Genomic DNA, 20,807 nt, shown 5'->3' with positions numbered 1-20,807 from the left:
AAATGCTGTCAACCTGGGGAAGTCAACAATAGGAAATATAAAGATAATCCAATATACAAAGTTCTAATTTACTTCAGAAAAAGAGCAAGGGCTGAGTTCTAAGTAATGGACAACAGTAAATATACCCTGTTTATAAATAAACTCACTCACTCTTTGGACTGATGTGACAGCAAGTAAGAATGCTTCCTCATGAATAAACAGTTTCATTTAATGGTTTTCCTGTGGTCGAAAATATGTGACACAGCCAAAATAGAGCAGCTTCTCATTATTATAAGAATTTAAAGGTACAGCCATATATGCAAAAGAACAATTAGCTTACCTTTGTAATCACTCTTTCTGGTGGATACTCAATTAAACTGCAGATTCCTCACCTTAGAATATCCCCCGTACACCAGACTGGATCTGGAGAATTCGGTAACAGTGCTCCAGCGCACCAAAAGGGGTATTGAGTGCTTACTCCATACCATGCCACATGTTATGGATTAGGGCCACATAAAAGCACTGCCCCTGTGAGTTGATGTCAGTTCCTTTCTTTCTGCCTTTTCACCTTCTGGTGCAGACTCAGTCCCACCTTGCTGGTCTTCTAGCAACTCCTAAAAACGGCTGCATAAATAGGTGTGGACGATGTATCATTAAAAAATAAAAAAAAAGGAGTCAAATTGTGCAATAAATGCAGGAAAAAGAAAATGTCCGTCATGGACCTGCACAAGGCACAATGTTCCTTCGGTATCTGGGCTCTGGACACCATTCCAAGTCATGTGATAAATGTGCTCTAATGCACGCAAAGGCAAATGAAGACTGGGAGGTGAAGCTGTGTGTCACCGAACATCACCAAACACAAGAAGTTGTGGTCTTTTAACAGGTCCCGATCCAAATCATGGGCCCTGTCCCAGTCACAGGGAAATTCCTGCAAAGGCACCACATCATGCTCAATACCTTCAAGTAAGTTGAAGTCCATGTCCAAGCACATGTATGAAAAGGCAAAGTAGAAATCGACCCCATACAGCTACTCCAACCATAAAGAGAAGGTGCAAGGGCCTCAAGATTTAAGTCACATTCCCTCAAGGTCATCAGCCCCAGAATCAGTCAATTGGTTCTACAACGTGTAAGAAATTACCCTCTTTTTGGCATGGTTACCCCACTTTTTGACTGTAATCAGTGTGCTTAGACTGTTTTCACTGGGATCCTGATAACCACAACACCAGTTATTGTGCTCTTTTTCTCTAAATTAGGTTGCCTAGGACCTTTGTGCACTCCACAATTGATATACCTGTGTCACTTTAGTATATGGGACTTAAGTACCCAGGGCGTTGGGACACCAGGGGTCCCCCATGAGCTACATCATGTATTGTGCCACCCATGGGAGCCCATGGGAGCCCATGCAAAATGTGTTGGTAGGCCTGCTATTGCAGCCTGTGTGAAAAGTTGCATGCATCCTTTTACCACAGGTCACTGCACCAGGTCACTCTGTCACCCCATGGTAGGCCCTCCTAGCCTAGAGGGTAGGGTGCAGGCCCCTGGGTGTGAGAGCACCCCTGCATGAGCAAAGATGCCCCTTGCGAACTCCAGTTTCACTACACTGAACTTCGTAAGTGCAGGGAAGCCATTTTCCCTGTATACTCGACACAGGGACCATGTGTCCAGCTACATAATGGTAACTCCGAACCACAGCATGTTTGGTATCAAACCAATTAAAACAATACTCCAATACTGATTCAATGCACTCTGGGGGCTCCTTAGAGGACCCCCCAGAATTGCTCCTATCAATCTTCTAGGTTTTTCCAGGGAGCCCGCGCTGCTGCCACCCTACGGATAGGTTTCTGCCCTCCTGCTGCTTGACCAGCTCAAGCAGGGGAAGGCAGAACAAAGGATTTCCTGTGGGAGAGTGAGGCAACATCCTCTCCCTTGGAAATAGGTGTGACAGGGCTTGAGAGCGGTAGCCTCCCCAAGCCACTGGTTTGCTTTGAAGGGCACATTAGGTGCTCTCCTTGTGTAAACTGGTTTGCACTGTTCGAGAGACCCCCGGTACCCTGCTCTGGCACACAACTGGACAAAGGAAAGGAGGGACCACTCCCCTTGTCCATCACCACCCCAGAGGTGGTGCCCAGAGCTCCTCTAGGTGGCCACTCGACTCTGCCATCTTAAAACCAAGATGTGCAGAAGTCCCTGGGAGCATCTGAGTGGCCAGGTCAGGCAGGTGACGTCAGAGACACCTCCTGATAGGTGGTCACCTTGCTAGGTGACCAAACACCCTTTTAGGGCTAATTGGGGTCTCCCTTGTGGGTGTTTCCCTAGATTCGATGTGTAAGACTCCACAAGGACTCCTCTGCATCGTTTACTTCTACTTCTGGCCACTGGAACCACAACTAGACTCTTCAAGAACCGACAAGACTGCAACTTCCGAGATGACCCCACCTTGCAACATTGTTTCTCCGGCTCCTTCCAGCAACTGCAAAATTTCCCCAGCTGTGCATCTTCTGAGGTCGGTGAGACTTCAGCCTGCACCAAAAAGCAAGAAGGAATCGCCTTTGGAGTAAAGGACTCATTCCCCTGCATCTGCAGGCAGCTACAGCAACAACGTCCAGCTGCATGGATCTGGTCTCCTCTGGAACCGCATGGATCCTGCATCACAGGTGGCAGTCTAGAGTGGTCCCCTTGGTCCTCTCTGCCTACTGCTCATCATGGGAGAAGGTGAGCCCTTGCCTCTCCTTGCATGACAGTACCCCTGTGCACCGCAACTCTTGCAGCTACCAAGGCTTGTTGTCTCCTGCTTCAAGGGATCTTCGGGCTCAGAGTAGCCCCAGCCACAGCTCTTCATCCTGTCACTCCAGGTATGTTGACTGGGCCTCACTGTGACTTACTGTGCTTGCTGCCAGTGGGTTGCTTGTGACTGCTTCTGGTGCTCTTCCGACTGCTGAGGGTCAGCCTGGACTCCCCTCAAAGGGTCGAGTCCCCTGGACCTTGCTGGTCCTCTTCAGCCTTGCAACTCTTTTTTTGCTCCTCTTCCATTTGACAAGGCTTGTTGGTGGTTCTTCTACATCACTGACCAACTGCAACCTAATGACCGATGTGGGACACCATCGGCATCACTCCCAGGACTCCTCTGCAGCTCCTGGGCTCCACAGCTGGTCGTCTTCTTCCCTGTCGACCCGGATCTTCATCCACAGAGTGGGTGGTAGCTCCTGCCCCCAATGGACACTCCATTATGGACTGGACTATGTCCCCTTCTTTTACAGGTCCTCTTCTCCCGAAATCCACCACTGGTTTCTTCTAGCCTGGTTCTGTTTTTGCACAATCCTTTTTCTAAGTCCTCTTGTTAGTCCTTGGGAAGACCAGGTACTTACCTCTGCACAATTGTTAATTTATCCTTAATCGCCCGCCAATGTTCCAATATCCGTTTCTTGACAGGGAAGATTGTGCTGCCCACATACCAGAGGTTACACGGACACTTAATGACATATACAGTATAATCCGAGTTACAATTTATAAACTTATTAATTTTTCTCTCCTCCCCTGTGGGCACAGGTAACTCAGCACAATCTTCCCTGTCAAGAAACGGATATTGGAACATTGGAGGGCGATTAAGAACAATGATGCCAATTATCCTATAGCTCGACACTGTAGAAAAACCCATGAGGGGAGAGTTGATTATATGTTATTTTTTGGAATTGACAGGGCCATATTATCCCCACGAGAAGAAGACAGAGAACGGATTCTGAGAAAAATGGAATCGGAGTATATTATTAGACTTAATAGCAGAGCGCTGTGGGGGTTGAACCAGGATGAAGAACCGTATGTACATGTGGGTTAATGGGATATTTATGATGATTTAGTGTTGTTTTTTGATGTTTAGGACTGTTAAATGGGAGTATTTCTTTTATGTCTAATGGTAAACAGGATATAAAATAAGGAGGGGGAGGGGGCTGCGGCTTGTATATTTGTTTTTTTAAATAAGGTGGGCTATGAAGAAGACCGTTCAGGTTGAAACCCTTTGCCCGTAGCCTTAGGATGTTATTTCATTTTCGTGTTACCGGTTTGGAATAAATTAACAGTTGTGCAGCAGTACAGAGTGCCGGTGTTCTCCGTTTGATGGTGGACTGGGAGGAAATTCTTCAATAATTACGGAGCCTGCATCCGGAATCGTGCACCGGCCCCGTAAGGTGGTCGTAGTCAGCTGCTGCAGGACATTGCTATATATATATATATATATATATATATATATATATATGTGTGTGTGTGTGTGTGCATCTGTCTGTGGCATGTAGTGCTGCAGATTCACATGCTATGCATAGCTTCCGCCATCTAGTGGTGGGCTCGAAGTGTTACAAGTGTTTTTTCTCGAAGAAGTATTTTTTCGAGTCACGGGATCGAGTGACTTCTCCTCTCGGTCATAGTGCGCATGGGCATCGACTCCTTTGTAAGATTGTTTTCTTTCCGCTTTCGGGTTCGGACGTGTTTCCTCTCGCTCTGAGATTTTCGATTTGGAAACTTTATATAACCTTATTTGATTGTTGGTATTGTTTTGATTGTGTTTCCATCTATAGTCGAGCCGATAGTACCGTAGAAAAACAGAAAACGCCCTTTTGGGTGCACATGCCCAACTCTGGCTTGTTTAGGCCTACCACGCCGAAGCCTGGTGGATCGGACTCCATTCCGATTCTGTCTTCGATCCACGTGAAATTTCTGTACACATCAACACGTGGTATGTAACCTCTGTCTCTCTCCCGACCATCGAGAAGAGGACTGTGAAGCCTGACGATCGTTCCGGTCAAAAAGGATGCTGCGTGACCGGAGAGCCAGAGGACTGGAGGTGGTTTCGAAAAATACAGAGTACGTCGACACCGTAGAGGAAAAACAGGCCCAGAGAGCAGTTTCCATTCAAGACACCGACTCTGAAGAAGACTCAGGGGAAGATAGCCAACAGCTCACCGCGGCTCAGCATGTGAATACAACTGCCCTGACGCCCATTAACAAAAGACCATCTAAGGCCGAGGGTGCAGCACTGCCAGAGAGCCATGGTTCCACCAGAAAGAAAAATTATTGGCGACCGACCTTCGGGTTCGGCACTGAAAAAGGCCACAACAGTTTAGATGCCGGAGTTCAGTAAATCCACCAAAAGCTCCACATCCGAGCCGAGCAGGCACCCACAACCATCGGAGTTGAAAGTTAGACGACCAGCTCCGGACCCCAAACAACAGGCTGTACTTTCGGATGGAAGCTATGCATAGCATGTGTATCTGCAGCTACACATGCCATCGAACACATATATATGTATATATATATATATATGCAAAATGTCCCTTACCCAGTGTACATCTGTTCGTGGCATGTTCCGCTGCAGATTCACATGCTGTGCACTGTTCCTGCCATCTAGTGTTGGGCTCGGAGTGTTACAAGTTGTTTTTCTTCGAAGAAGTCTTTTCGAATCACGGGACCGAGTGACTCCTCCCTTTCGGCTCCATTGCGCATGGGCATCGACTCCATCTTAGATTGTTTTCCCGCAGAGGGTAAGGTAGGAGTGGTAGAGTGAGAATAGTAAAGATGTCCATGCAATGGAATAGATATTTATGTACAAAGTTTGAGGTAAAGGAATGTTTACATATGTACAATTTCTAATTGCAACTTAAACCGCTACAGGCTCCCGGGGAGGTGGGGGGGGCGCATGTGAATCTGCAGCGGAACATGCCACAAATAGATGTAAACTGGGTAAGTGGCATTTTCCGTTCGGTGGCATGAGTAGCTGCAGATACAAATGCTGTGCATAGACTACAAAGCAGTAATCCTCCCCAAAGCGGTGGGCAGCCTGTAGGAGTTGAAGTTGTTTGAAATAATGTTCTTAGTACAGCCTGTCCTACTGTGGCTTGTTGTGTTGCTAACACATCTACACAGTAGTGTTTGGTAAAAGTATGAGGTGTGGACCAAGTGGCTGCCTTACAAATCTGTCATTGGTATGTTACCTAGAAAGGCCATTGTTGCTCCTTTCTTTCTAGTGGAGTGTGCCTTTGGTGTAATGAGTAGTTGTCTTTTAGCTTTTAGGTAACAAGTTTGTATACATTTAACTATCCATCTGGCTATGCCTTGTTTGGATATAGGGTTACCAGCATGTGGTTTCTGGAATGCGACGAACAACTATTTAGTTTTACGAAATGGTTTTGTTCTGTCTATATAGTACATTAGAGCTCTTTTTGTATCTAATGTATGCAGTGCTCTTTCTGCCACTGAGTCTGGCTGAGTCTGGCTGTGGGAAGAAGACTGGGAGTTCCACTATTTGGTTTAAATGAAACAGTGAAATTACTTTTGGTAGAAATTTTGGGTTTGTGCGGAGAACAACTTTATGTTTGTGTACCTGTATAAAGGGTTCTTCAATAGTGAAAGCCTGTATTTCACTAACTCTTCGTAATGACAGCTACTAGAAATGGCACTTTCCAAGTTAAGAATTGGATCGGACAAGAATGCATGGGTTCAAAATGTGGACCCATGAGTCGTGTAAGTACAATATTAAGATATTAAGATTCCACTAGGGTACCAGTGGAGTTCTTGGAGGTATGATCCGCTTTAGTCCTTCCATGAAGGTTTTAATGACTGGTATTCTAAATAGGGATTTTGTGTGTTTAATATGCAAATAAGCCGAAATTGCAGTGAGGTGTATTTTGATGGATGAGAAGGCAAGATTTGCTTTTTGTAGGTGTAGTAAAAAACCTACAAGGTCCTGTATGGAGGCATCCAATGGTGTGATGTGATTTGCTTGGCAGTAGAAGACAAATCTTTTCCATGTTAGCATAACAATGCCTAGTGGTAGGTTTTCTTGCCTGTTTAATGACTACCATTCACTCGTTTGGAAGATTTAGATAGCCAAACTCTAAGACTTCAGGAGCCAGATTGCTAGATTGAGCATTGTTGGATTGGGGTGTCTGATCTGTTGTTTGTGTTGCGTTAACAGGTCTGGTCTGTTTGGAAGTTTGATGTGAGGTACTACTGAGAGATCCAACAGTGTGGTGTATCACTGTTGGCGTGCCCAGGTTGGTGCTATAAGTATTAGTTTGAGTTTGTTTTGACGCAGGTTGTTGACTAGAAAAGGAATGAGTGGGAGAGGGGGAAAAGCGTAAGCAAATATCCCTGACCAATTGATCCATAGAGCATTGCCCTTGGACTGAGGGTGAGGGTACCTGGACACAAAGTTTTGGCACTTTGCATTTTGGTTTGTGGCGAACAGATCTATCTCTGGTGTCCCCCACTGGCGAAAGTAGTTTTGTAGTACCTGGGGATGTATTTTCCACTCGTCAGTTTGCTGGTGATCCCAAATGAGATTGTGCGCTAATTGATTGTGAATGCTTGGGATATATTGCCCTACTAGGCGAATATTGTTGTGAATTGCCCAATGCCAAATATTTTGTGCTAGGAGGCAAAGTTGTGATGAGTGTGTTCCCCCCTGTTTAAGTAGTGCATTGTTGTCATACTGTCTGTTTTGACAAGAATGTGTTTGTGAGCTAGAAGAGGTTGAAAAGATTTTAGTGCTAGAAAGACTGCTAGCAGCTCTATTTGATTTATGTGTAGCTGTTTTTGCTCGTTGTCCCACTGTCCTTGTATACTGTGATTGTTGAGGTGTGTTCCCCAACCAATCATTGATGCATCCGTTGTGAGAATGGTGTGAGGCACAGGGTCTTGAAAAGGCCGCCCTTTGTCTAAATTTATGGGGTTCCACCACTGAAGAGAATAGTGTGTTTGTCGGTGTATCAACACTAGATCTTGGAGATGACCTGGTGCCTGCGACCATTGTTTTGCAAGGCACTGCTGTAAGGGCCGCATGTGTAACCGTGCGTTTGGGACAATTGCGATGCATGATGCCATCATGCCTAGGAGTTTCATCACAAATCTGACTTTGTAATGCTGATTTGGTTGTATTTTTGGTTCCATGGTGTGGAATGATTGTACCCTTTATGGGCTTGGACTTGCAATCGCTTTTTGAGTGTAGCTCCCAAGTATTGCTGGATTTGGGATGGTTGCAAGTGTGATTTTTGGTAATTTATAGAAAACCCTAGTGTGTGTAGGGTATCTATTACGTAACGTGTGATTTTGACACTGCTGTTGAGTGTTGGCCTTTATTACCCAATCATCGAGATATGGGAATACATGCATGTGTTGTCTCCTTATGTATGCTGCTACCACGGCAAGGCATTTTGTAAATACTCTGGGGGCTGTTGTTATCCCGAAGGGTAATACTTTGAATTGGTAACGTTTTCCTTGTATAACAAACCTGAGCTATTTTCTGTGAGATGGATGGATGGGTATATGAAAATACGCATCTTTCAAGTCCAGTGTTGACATGTATTCTCCCTGTTTTAGTAATGGGACTACATCTTGTAGTGTCACCATGTGAAAGTGCTCTGATTTGATGTATAGGTTGAGAGTCCTGAGATCTAAAATTTGGTCTTAGTGTTTTGTCCTTTTTGGGAATAAGGAAGTACAGAGAATAGACCCCTGTTCCTTTTTGTTGATGAGGTACTAGTTCTACGGCCTGTTTTGTTAAAAGTGCCTGCACCTCTGCTTGTAACAATGTTAGATGTTGCGACTATAGTTTGTGCGCTTTTGGGGGAATATCTGGAGGAAAATGTGTGAATTCTATGCAGTAACCATGTTGGATAATTGATAGTACCTATGTGTCCGTTGTTATGTTTGACCATTGATTGTGGAACATTTCCAGTCTTCCTCCCACAGGGGATGTGTGTTGGGGGAAGGTGATGGCAAAGTCACTGCTTGGTGTTAGTGGCTTGCTTTGTAGGTTGGAATTTTCCCCTGGACTTTGGAAATTGCCCTATAAAGGACCCGCAAAACCCCCCCTCTCTGATACTGTGATTGGTATGAGGGCTTTGTTTGTGAGGTGGATGCTTCTGATGATTGTGGTCTAAAACCTCCCCTATACTGCGGTTTTCTAAATGTCCCTCTGTATTGGGATGAGTAAAGCGCTCCCATCGCTTTGGCTGTGTCCACTTGTGTGCCAAATAGCTGTTGCTGGTTGAATGGCATGCGAGGACAGCCTGTTGAATCTCTGGTTTGAAACCTGAGGATCTAAGCCATGCATGGCGTCTAATTGTCAGTGCAGTGTTTACTGTTCTTGCGGCAGTATCGGCTGAATCTAATGAAGATCTTATTTGATTATTGGTTATCGCCTGTCCCTCCTCTACCACTTGCTGAGCTCTCTTCTGGTATTCCTTGGGGAGATGTTGGATGTCGTCGCTCATCTCGTCCCAGTGAGCTCTGTCATATCTTGCAAGGAGGGCCTGAGAGTTTGCTATGCGCCACTGATTGGCTGCTTGTGACGCTACTCTCTTTCCTGCTGCGTCAACATTTTTACTCTCCTTATCTGGAAGGGGGTGCATCTCCAGATGACTGGGAGTTGGCTCTCTTCCTCGCTGCGCTGACCACTACCGAGTCTGGGGGCAGCTGCTGGGTGATAAAGACTGGTCTCACGGTGGTGGTTTGTATCTCTTCTCCACCCTTGGTGTTATGGGTCTTCCCTTCACGGGCTCCTGAAAAATCTGTTGGGCATGTTTAAGCATGCCTGGGAACATGGGCAGACTTTGGTAAGATGTATGCGTGGAGGACAAGGTATTAAAAAGAAAGTCGTCCTCTAGTGGATCGGTGTGCATGCTCACATTGTGGAAAGCAGCAGCCCTAGCCAAAACCTGTGTGTAGGAGGTGCTATCTTCGGGTGGAGAGGGTCTGGAAGGATAGCACTCCGGGCTATTGTCCGACAGAGGGTCATCCTAAAGGTCCCATGGGTCTGTATCTTGATGCGACTGCACAGTGTGTGTGGGTGACTGTGCAGTGGGTGTGGCAAGAGGAGAAACAGTTCTTTGAGGAGAATGCAGAGGAGAAGGAGCTGGGGAAAACTGGTGTTGCGGAGATTGCTCTCTGGGCACTTTAGCTTTTGGCTGCTCAGTGTCCGAACGTCCTTTGAAAGCCAGTTTCCTTTTAAATTTGAGAGGAGGTGCTGTTTGGATTTTTTCCAGTATCCTTGTGGATCTGAATCCTTGTTTGTGGCTCATCAAACTCCTCCATTTGGTGAAGTTCTTCCTCGAATCTGTGTCTTTCTTTCATCGGTTTTGAAAGTCCATGTTCCTCAGTATAGGAGGCTTTTTTCGGCTCCGAAGCCGGATTTTTCGGCACCGAAATGCCCATGCTGATAGTAGGCCTCAGTTCCGAAAGACTCTTTCGAGGTTTCGACTCGACGAGACGGTGTCTTTGCTCGAGTCCGAGGACTTCAACGCAGATGTGGCCTTTTTCGGTGCCGAAGGTGTTGCTTGGTCACCGCTTGATCTCTTGTGGGTAGAGCCATGGCCTTCCGGCAGTGGCGTCCCCGAGGCCTTTTGTTTAGTCTTGGACTGACTCTGGGCTTGGGTCGGGGCAGGCGCACTCACGTGCTGGCCTGCTGTGGGGGGGTCGGTCTGCTTCAGAATCGTCCGAATCAGAACCTTGGATGGAGATGGCCATCTCCTCTTCCTCGCCGTCGAGGTGCTCGGTACTCTTCAACGCCATTTGCAGTCGTCTCGCCCTTCGATCCCTCAAGGTCTTCTGGGAACGGAAGGACCTGCAAGCCTCACAAGTATCCTCTCAGTGGTCCAGTGACAAACAGATTAGACCCGATGTTGATCTGTGTAGGGGTACTTGGCGTGGCACCGAGGGCAGAATCGGAACAGTGTCCGGTCCATGAGGCTTCAACGCTTCTTGCGGTCAGGCCGACCAGGCCCAGGATGGGCGCGGGTGCCCCAAAGGGCAACCGAAGTTGTGTTTCGCCGGTGCCGAGGTGTCAATGGAAGCTAGTTCACGATCAATGATTAATGAATTTTTTCCAAATCGAATAACCAGAGCGAAGAGGAACACGTCCGACCCCGATGGCGGAAAGAAAACAATCCAAGATGGAGTTGATGCCCATGCGCAATGAAGCCGAAAGGGAGGAGGTCACTCGGTCCCGTGACTCGAAAAGACTTCTTCTAAGAAAAACAACTTGTGACACTCCGAGCCCAACACTAGATGGCAGGAACAGTGCACAGCATGTGTATCGGCAGCTACACATGCCACCGAATAAGTTTTGCATGTCTCCTAGATAAGTCTTGGCTGCTCATTCACAGCTACCTCTAGAGTGCCCTGACTTCCTAGACACTGCCTACATTCACTAGTAGCGGTTGCCTGGACCTGGTGTAAGGTGCAAACAGCATAGGTGTCCAACACACACCAGGGCCAGCTTCCTACACACTAGAGTTCCCCGGTCGGTTATAGACCCTGTAGCAGATAAAGGCCATCAAAGAGGCCATGCTTCAACCTTTCAGTGTGCTTTCAGCTCTTCCTGGCACACCTTGGGGCCCAATGGAACCACAGAGACCACCAGTCAGGTTACAGCAGTGGGTCCTTCCCTGGTGCCATCTGTCCCATTGTGACTTGTTACCGAGCCTGTAAAGACTCTGATACAGATGTCCACTCAGGCCTCAAGGTCCACATTGATACCCACCGTCCCAATGTCAGTTGATGATCCAGTGCAGACACCTTTGTAGGATTCTGACCAGCTGGTGGCTCACACTTGACCAATGTGCTATAAAAGTGGTTCCCAACCTTTTGATTTCTGTGGACCCCCACTTTAACATTAATGGAACCCAGGGACCCCCACTGAATCATCATGGGAATCTGGGGACCCCGCCTGAGTCATTACTGGAAGCTGGGGACCTAATTTGTCAATATTTTCAAATTTTCTAGGCTCTCTCGGACCCCATGAGAAGCCTTCGCGGACCCCCAGGGGTCCCCGGACCACAGGTTGGGAACCACTGTGCTATAAAATTACAAAAGGGTAACCAGCTGTCATGCAGCCTCCATTTTGCAGACAGCTCAGTCTTTTCAGGCCGGTTGAAAACAGAACCAGCAGACAGCACGAAAGTCAGCAGGGGCACCAGTCCTTAAACTACTCTACTGCAACAACAGCCAACAAACAGATTTACTTTGCTCTTAATAGTGCATGCCTAACCATTGGGGGCAGGAGCCAGCATTTTCTCCACGGCTGGCGATCAATCACGTCTTTCTTATGGGTCTCCCAAATTATTCAAAAAGGCTAAGTCCCTATCTTTTGTCTCCTCCCCACTCAATATCCCTGCCACACCATTATGAATTTCAGAAGCAGTATTTGGCGAATGTATTAGAGGAAATACCCCTGTTGCTCTCCAACAGTGCCCTAGCGTGGTAACAACATCAGTTAAAGGTTTGAACGGTTATTCCTGCTACTTCCTGTAGGACAGTGCCTCCTCTAGACATGATTACCCCCACCTCTTGCTTGGTACCTGATGTGATTTTGACTGAAAGTGCTCTGGGCTCCTGCCAACCAGGTTCCCAGTGCCAGATCTCTTTCCCAAAACTGTACAATTATTTCATCAACTGACAAATCCTTTAGCACCCTCTGTAAGTCCCTAGTAAATGGTACCCTTGGTACCTAGGGCCTGAGGTACTAAAGAGGGTGCCTAAGGACTGCAGACAAATTGTGCCACCCTAAGGAACCCCTAACCAAGCACATGACAGGGTGCCATTATAGGCTGCATGTCCTGGTGCAGACAAAATCGAAAACACCACATGGCATACAGCCTGTGTGGCATGTCCCTAACACTGATTGCAATATAAATAAGACACCCCTATAGCAGGCCTTACGGTCCTATTATATGACATGTGAGGGCATTTCTACAAGAGCTAATATGCCCCTGCTTTGTTTTTGTCAATTCCTAGACATAGAAAGTGGGAAGGGAAGCCATTTTAAAAGCATGTGCTGGACACTGGTCAATACAAGTTACCCAGCTACAAGATGGCTTCACTGAAGATAGGGATATTTGGTATCAAACATCTCTTATTGATAAACCCACACTGACGCCAGTGATGGATCTAATAATACAAGTACCCAGAGGGCTCCTTAGAGGTACCCCCTGAAAACCTACCAGCCTCTGGTGTGCTTGCTGACTAGTTTGAGCCAGCCTGTCACCACCAGACAAGAGTCTTACCGCCTAAGGTGAGACTTTGCTCTCGGGTGGTCTACAAAGCATGCTCTGGGAGGTTTTGTTACACACCCCTAAAAACAGGATGACCACCAAGTCTTCATTCCAAGGCGGGGAGCTTCAAAGAAGCCCACCAACCTCAGTATGCAGATTTGTCTTCCCTCACAAGGGAGATGCCGCCCCCCCATCGCCCCCAGGTCCCATTTGGCACCTGGACAGGTGGGAACTTTAGGACTCTGAGAGATATGTCCACCCCTCGGGTCAGTCTCAGCCGTAAGGTGAGCTGCCAGATGTGGACACCACTTTTCAGAACCTGACATCTTGGTGTTGGAAGATTTAGGAATTCTGTGACAGGGTAATGCCCACTTACCTCCTCCCACAGAAAGTGTTCATATAGGGTTGGGAAGTGACCCCAAGGGTAAGCAGCTCATTGGCTACTACCCTACACTCCCAAAGACAATCCTAAGTTCTGTATTTCGGGGAGCACCAGGCACCAGAGAAGCAGATCCTGATGACCTAAGAAGACCAAGGAAACCGAAGAGCTGCCAAAGCAGAAGAGAAGAAAAGAAACAGCTGACCTAGTACCAATCCCCTGGCCTGTCTGCATCCCTTGTCGAAATCTGCACCAAAGTCAACTTGTCCTGCAGCTGTGACTCCAGAAACCTGTGAGGACTGCCTGCCTTCACTAAAGGCTCAAGACCTTCTGTGAACAGAGGACCAGTTCTCTCTCAAACTCCAGGACTCTGAAACCTCCGGAATCCCCAAAACCCAACACGTGAAGCCACCACTGCACCGGTCACCTCCAGTCTGAGTTGAAGTGGGCCACAGGTGGCAACACAGTTCCTCAGGCCTCTAGAGTCCGAGTCCATTGTGGGTTCACCCCTCCCGGACTCCCCGACGACACCTGCAACCTCTGCATGCAGCCCCCCCTCTACCACAATGACTCCGGGAAGGAAACCCAGACACCTAAAGACACCTCTGCACCCATCACTCCTGAGTGCTGAAGAAGAGGCCCTAGCATCGTGAGGCCTGAGCTGCGCTGTTAGTTCAGCCCAACTGGCCTCCTGGACAGAGCCTGCAGCCTCTTTTCGCCAGACTTGTCCCCAAGTCCCCTTTGCTTCCTGTGTTCACAGGTGCCCATTGCTGTCTACTGGTGTAGCATTACAGGATACCAACCCATCCAGCACCTCTGCACCCGGACACACCAGGGTAGGTAAACTAAAACTGCTAGTGATTCTGTGGACCTTGGCCCCTAGCACTTTAAGTTCCCAAAGGCACCACAGAACTTCAAATACAAGTTCAATTTTGCAGTATGTCTTTCCACCCATAAAATAAAATTACCGCGTTCCAAGCTACCACCTGAAAACTGTTATTTGTGTATTTATTTTTTGTTGCAAAATTCATAACTCCGAAAGTACTTACTTGATTTCGGTGATCTTGGTGTCTGAAAATATATTAAAATTGTTGTTATTTTTATAAATTGGACTCGGATTTTATTTTTATTGTGTGTACCATTTATTGACCTTGGGTGTACAAGAAATGGTGAGCACTCCCTTCTGATACGCCTAAGCTGCCCGACCACACTAAAATAAGCCCTGTGAACCAAATAAGGGTCGTCTAGACTTTCTGCATGGCATGCCCTTTCATTGGGCCACTACATAAAAATAAAGCTTCCTACACTCCTTATTGGATTTTTGTCATTTTGGTCTTGTTTTCCTTATAAAAAGCTTCTCTATTTTAAAACTGGCTGAAGAATTTTATGTGTTTTTGATTTATTTTTTTTACTGTGTACTGCTTACATACTTTACAAACTGCCTTTGATTTGAGCCTGATTGCTTCATATTATGTTACCAGTGATTCAGCACCGGTTGATTTTGTTTAATTTTTTTGACAGTTTGCTCGTGGTGGCCTTACCTTTTAAGGTGGACACTTGTCCACCCCAAATAATAATTCACTTTCCTACAACCTGACTGAAGGATCTCAGTTAACAGGTTTGCCTTGTTTTCAACAGTGGTCAACTCCACATCAAACACTTCTGCTGCCTTCAGCAGAAATACTGCGAAAGAGGAACTTTCTTCCAGGAGGTTGTCATCATTAATGTCTTCAGGAACATTTTCCACACACTGAACCACACCAGTCAAATTCAAATAAAGTTTCTAGCCTCTGACAGTACAGGCACTGAGGCAGCGGTCGATGATCAGAGTCTTGTTGCATTTTGACTGGTTGCACCTTTGTGATCTATAGCACAACTTAGGCCAGGAGTGACTTGATGATGGCTCAGGGTAGGATTACGGCTTTAGGATTGGGTCCTGGGCCTCAGCCAGCAATGACACAAAAGGGACTGGTGTGGACCTTGGAGCTGGAGTAAAAGTATGAACTGTTGTTGGAACAGACCCTGGCAAAATTCAAACAAGGGCAGTCGGTGCTGAGGGAAGGTCTGCTGGCAGAATTCCAACTGAATCCCCTTGTGGCTCTGCAGGGCTATCTGGCACACCAGAGGTAGCCATATGCATCTGAAAAAAGGAACAACATGGTCTCTTTGAATGCTGCAAGGATGATGAAGGCTCCTCAAAGTCGGATCTAAGTCAGAAGACGCTTGTGGGGTATGCCTCTTAGACTGAAGGCCTGGCGTCTTCTCACCTGAATTTGTTTGGTGGATTAGGATCTGTCCCATTTGGTCTTTGTAGGAAAATGCCACTGTTGGCATGATTACCACCTAACATTTTGCCTTTTGTTGATGCCAGCTTTGACTGAAAGTGTGCTGGGACCCTGCTAACCAGGCCCCAGCACTAGTGTTCTTTCCCTAAAATTGTACCTTTGTCCCCACAATTGGCCCAGCACTTTCACACAGATAAGTCCCTTATCCTTGGTACCCATGGTACCAAGGACCCTGTGGCGGGGGAAGGTCTCTAAGGGCTGTAGCATCTATTATGCCACCCTGGGGACCCCTCACTAAGCACATGCACACTGCCTCACAGCTTGAGTGTGCTCGTGGGGAGAAAAAGACTAAGTCGACATGACACTCCCCTCAGAGTGCCATGCCCAAAACCCACTGCCTGTGGCATAGGTAAGTCACCCCTTCAGCAGGCCTTACAGCCCTAAGCCAGGGTGCACTATACCACAGGTGGAAGCATAGCTGCAAGAGCACTATGCCCCTACAATGTCTAAGCCAAATCTTAGACATTGTAAGTGCAGGGTAGCCATAATGAGTATATGGTCTGGGAGTTTGTCAAATGAATTCCACAGTTCCAAAATGGCTACACGGAATAATGGGAAGTTTGGAAATCCACACTGATTTCAGTGTGGGATTTATTGAGAAATGCACACAGAGGGCATCTTAGAGATGCCCCCTGCATGCCAACCCAACTGCTAGTCTGACCGGTCTCTGCCAGCCTGCCACTTCCAGACAAGTTTCTGGCCACATGTGGTGAGTGCCTTTGCGAACTCTGTGACCAGGAACAACGCCTGTCCTGGGTGGAGGTGCTTCACACTTCCCGCTGCAGGAATTGTAACACCTGGCAGTGAGCCTCAAAGGCTCAAGCCTGGTGTTACAGCGCACCAGGGCACTCCAACTAGTGGAGATGCCCGCCCCCCAGACACAGCCCCCACTTTTGGTAGCAAGTCCAGGGAGAGAATGAGAAAAACAAGGAGGAGTCCCCTCAGCCAGGTCCACCCCTAAAGTGACCAGTGCTGAAGTGACCCCTTCTTTAGAAAATCCCCCATCTTGTTTTGGAGGATTTAGCTCAATAGGAATAGGGATGGGCCCCCCTCCCAAAGGGAGGAGGCACAAGGAGGGTGTAGCCACCCTCGGGGACAGAAGCCATTGGCTACTGCCCTCCAGCCCTAACACTCCCCTAAATTTAGTATTTAGGGGCGACCCTAAACCCAGGAAATCAGATTCCTGATGACCTAAAAAAGAAGAAGGACTGCCTAGCTGAAAAACCCAGCAGAGAAGAAGGAAGACGACAACTGCTTTGGCCCCAGCCCTACCGGCCTGTCTTCAACTTCTGAGAACCTGCACCAGCGACGCATGCTGCGGGCCCAGCAACCTCTGCCGACTCAGAGGACTGCCCTGCAGCTACTAAGGATCAAGAACTCCTGTGGACAGCTGACCTGTTCAACCAAGCAAGAAGAAACCATCTTTAAAGGGATTGTCACCTCACCCCAGAAGCTTGAGTCCCCACCACTCAGCACCCGACGCCCCTGGCCCGTGTCCAGAGAGACCAACGACCCAGAGAAGATCCCCAGGCGACTTTGACGACGTGTCCACCCTGGGCTAACCTCTCTGCACCCCCACGATCACGCTTGCAGAGGGAATCCCGAGGACCCCACCTGACCGCGATTGCTCGGGACGAAGAAAATCCAAAGCACTGCTTCCGCAACCCCCAAGCCTGTGAAGAACCGACCACCGGTGCAGCAATGGCCAGCAGGCAGCCCTCACCCTTGCCCAGTTGGTGGCTGGCCTGAGAAGCCCCCCTGTGTCCTGCCTGCGATTTCTGAGTGACCCCCTGGTCCCTCCATTGAAATCTATTACAAACCTGACGCCCTGTTTGCCCACTGCACCCAGCCGTCCCTGTCCCTCTGAGGGTGTGTTTTGTGTGCCTACTTGGGATCCCCCAGTGCTCTATTAAACCCCCCTGGTCTGCTCCCCGAGGACGCAGGTACTTACCTGTAAGAAGACTGGAACCGGAGCACCCCCTGTCTCCACAGGCACCCATGTTATTTTGGCTCCTCTTTGACCTCTGCACCTGACTGGCCCTGTGTTGCTGGTGTTTGGGGTTGACTTGAACCCCCAGAGGTGGGCTACCTATGCCCCGGAGACTGAACTTGTAAGTGCTTTACTTACCACATTAACATAACTGTACTTACCTTCCCCAGGAACTGTTGAATTCTGCAGTGTCCACTTTTATAATTGCTTATTGCCATTTTATGAATAACTGTGTACATTATTGTTTTGGTTCAAAGTCCTAAGTATCCCTATGTAAAGTACCTTACATTTAATGTACTTACCTGCAATTTGAATCTTGTGGTTCTAAAATAAATTAAGAAAATAATATTTTACTATATAAAAACCTATTGGCCTGGAATTAAGTCATTGAGTGTGTGTTCTCATTTATTGCTTGTGTGTGTACAACAAATGCTTAACACTACCCTCTGATAAGCCTAACTGCTCGACCACACTACCACAAATAGAGAATTATTATTCTATATTATTGCCTCTGTCAAGCCTCTTGGGGAACCCCTGGACTCTGTGCACACTATCTCTCATTTTGAGACAGTATATACAGAGCCAGCTTCCTACAGTCTTCTAGCACTTTTGGCACGTTTTAGACTTTGACTTACCAGAAGACTTCGAGGGGGAACAGGACGGTGAGTGGGACGACTCCTTGAACTGGATTACAAATGACCCTGTTACTTGGAACAGGATTTATTTTTGAACCACATCTGCTTGTGCACGGTGACAGAGTTTTGTCTCTTGCTCCCAGATGACATTTGAGTACATAGGGGTGTACTTATTGAACAACTTATGAGTTGTGACAGGAGCTCAAGCACCACAGGCATATGTTGTGTGGGTCCGTGACCAACATCTGCTTCCTGCAGTCACGGCATTGGCTTGAATCCTGCTCTTTTCAGGGCGAGCAATAATCCCTAGAACAATAACTATAAGTTTTGAAAGTTGTCGGAAAACCAACAAAATTGCTCCAGATGTGCAGCAAAGGGCACAAAAAAAAAGAAACAAGGGTGATGCTTATATGCGTCTCTGCTCTGTCACTTCTGGGGTGGAATGCAGCCACCCCGAAGCCACACTGCCTCACTGATCGATGTTATGGGGCAATGCTGCGAATATGCTCCATATCAAGATCCAGTTTGGAGCCAGGGGATAGTGTTAGGGTGAGTAATCTGCAGTTCTAAGTGTCCATTGGAGCAGTGATTGTTAGTATTCATTGTAGTGACATTTTAGTAATTTTTCTAGTAGACTAGAACAGCCACACATGTTATAATGACATCTCAATGTTCAACGGTGCATTTCAATGGAGAGCATTGGAAGTGCTGCTTGTCCTTTTTTAAAGTAAGGTACATATTTACCGTATATGTAAGCACCACTACTAAGCTATAACTTGCTCAATATTCTGTAAAAATATTCTCAAAGTGGACACCAACACCAAGATGCAGATACACATGTAAAAAAAAAAAAAAAAATCTGCATATTTTTTATGCAAACCGTAAAGAAATGGAAAATGAAGGTTGCACAAAAACGAATATGCAGCAAAAACATAACATTCTGTTTTATCCTTTGAAACAAATAATCCAATATAAATATTAGATGAAAATGAAGGTATAAGGGGCTTAAATAGGGCTTGCCCCATTATTTTCACAAAATGCTTTCATCATTAACAGATACAAGTATTTGGATATCTCCCTTCTAACTGAAATCAATTATATGATTATTATTTTATTTCTAGTATATCAATATGTTTCCTAGCCCCTGCACTATAAATAGAATGACCAAACAATTTCATAAAAACCCAGCTTAGGCGGAATGTAAAAATGGTTTCAGTACCAATGCAGGTTTCAGGTGAAGGTCACAAATACACTCTGCTGACAAAAGAAATTATTATTTTGATGGCAGTGGCATGTGTCACCACTAAGGGCCAAACGTACCTGTTGGCCACTGAATGTTGTCTTGAACGAGGGTCTCTCGGAGGGTTCCATCCATGGCAGCAGTCTCAATCTTGGGGTGATTTCCCCAATCGGACCAGTACATTGTTCTAAAGCAGCGGAAGGTGAGTGAGAAAAAAAACAAATTAACATCTTATAGAAATTGCAAACTCATGAGATCTCAAACTTAACTTTGGGTCTAAGACCTACTGTTTGGAAAGTATCTGTGTAACACAATGAATCACAGTATAATTTAATTTATTTCCATGCCACTAACATCAGAATCAAAAGAGGACCTGTGAAGCCAATGCGTTATAACTACTTGCTTTGCATCATAGCGCTAAAGTAAGTGTTGTGAATGCCAGTCTGTCTCATAAAGACTCTAGAAATATTTCACAACTTAAGGTAGCATATCACAGCTCCAGAACCAACCTAGGGCAGGACTTGCCATTTGTAGTACAGAAGGGAATGGTAATTAGGAGCACAAAGATGTAATTTATTTATCAGCAGCATGACTGCACTTTGCGTTGTTCTGGTAAACTTCAAAGGGCAGGACAGTTGTTATCACATTTGACTGATAAGGTGAACAAGCAATTGCCTTCAAAATGTAACTAAATTATAATAAAATTGTGCTGAGTGTAGGAGGCTGGCTCACTTTATGGTGTACACCTATGGTGTTGCACCCTATACTGAGTTCAGGCAAACCTTACTGATAGTGTTTAGGTGTCCAGATAGTAAAAGCTCTCTAGGGGTAGCTGAGGCGAGCAGATGAAGCTTATCCAGGAGGAATGTAAAGCACTTGCAATACCACAGTAGTCAGAGAGTAACTCCCATACAAGTGTTGCAAAAATAAAGGATTCTTTATTACAACACTAACTACTAGTCTCGCATTGGTATATCTCCCTTTGGAGATTTCCACACACAACGTATACATAAAATAACAAGCAGAAATAGCATAAAATGTATAGGGCTTATTGGGGAGGGAGGATATACGGAATACGTGGGATGCAAAATAGTGAACCCAACCAAGGTAAGTGTGCTAGCTAGCTAGGGGCTGGGCGTAGATGAAAACACCAGAGGTAAGTGCCCCCAGCAACCAGGTGCAGAGTGGTTACCTACCTACAA

The 20,807-nt window shown here is 46.6% G+C and overlaps 1 protein-coding gene across 2 annotated transcripts in view; it reads right to left on the bottom strand.

The window, feature by feature from the left end:
• The window catches only part of LRP1 (LDL receptor related protein 1), a 1,410,884-nt gene that overhangs the window by 93,975 nt on the left and 1,296,102 nt on the right, over positions 1-20,807 (bottom strand). For both annotated transcript variants that reach the window (XM_069230782.1, XM_069230783.1), the window contains exon 78: positions 19,686-19,792. In XM_069230782.1, coding sequence (XP_069086883.1) covers positions 19,686-19,792 — 107 coding nt within the window. The remainder of the gene's footprint in view (positions 1-19,685; positions 19,793-20,807) is intronic.

This window comes from Pleurodeles waltl, chromosome 4_2 (genome assembly GCF_031143425.1).
Source record: "Pleurodeles waltl isolate 20211129_DDA chromosome 4_2, aPleWal1.hap1.20221129, whole genome shotgun sequence".
Classification (NCBI taxonomy): Eukaryota; Metazoa; Chordata; class Amphibia; order Caudata; family Salamandridae; genus Pleurodeles; species Pleurodeles waltl.
Note: the sequence above shows the minus strand (reverse complement) of the source record. Positions and strands in the feature narration are given on the sequence as shown.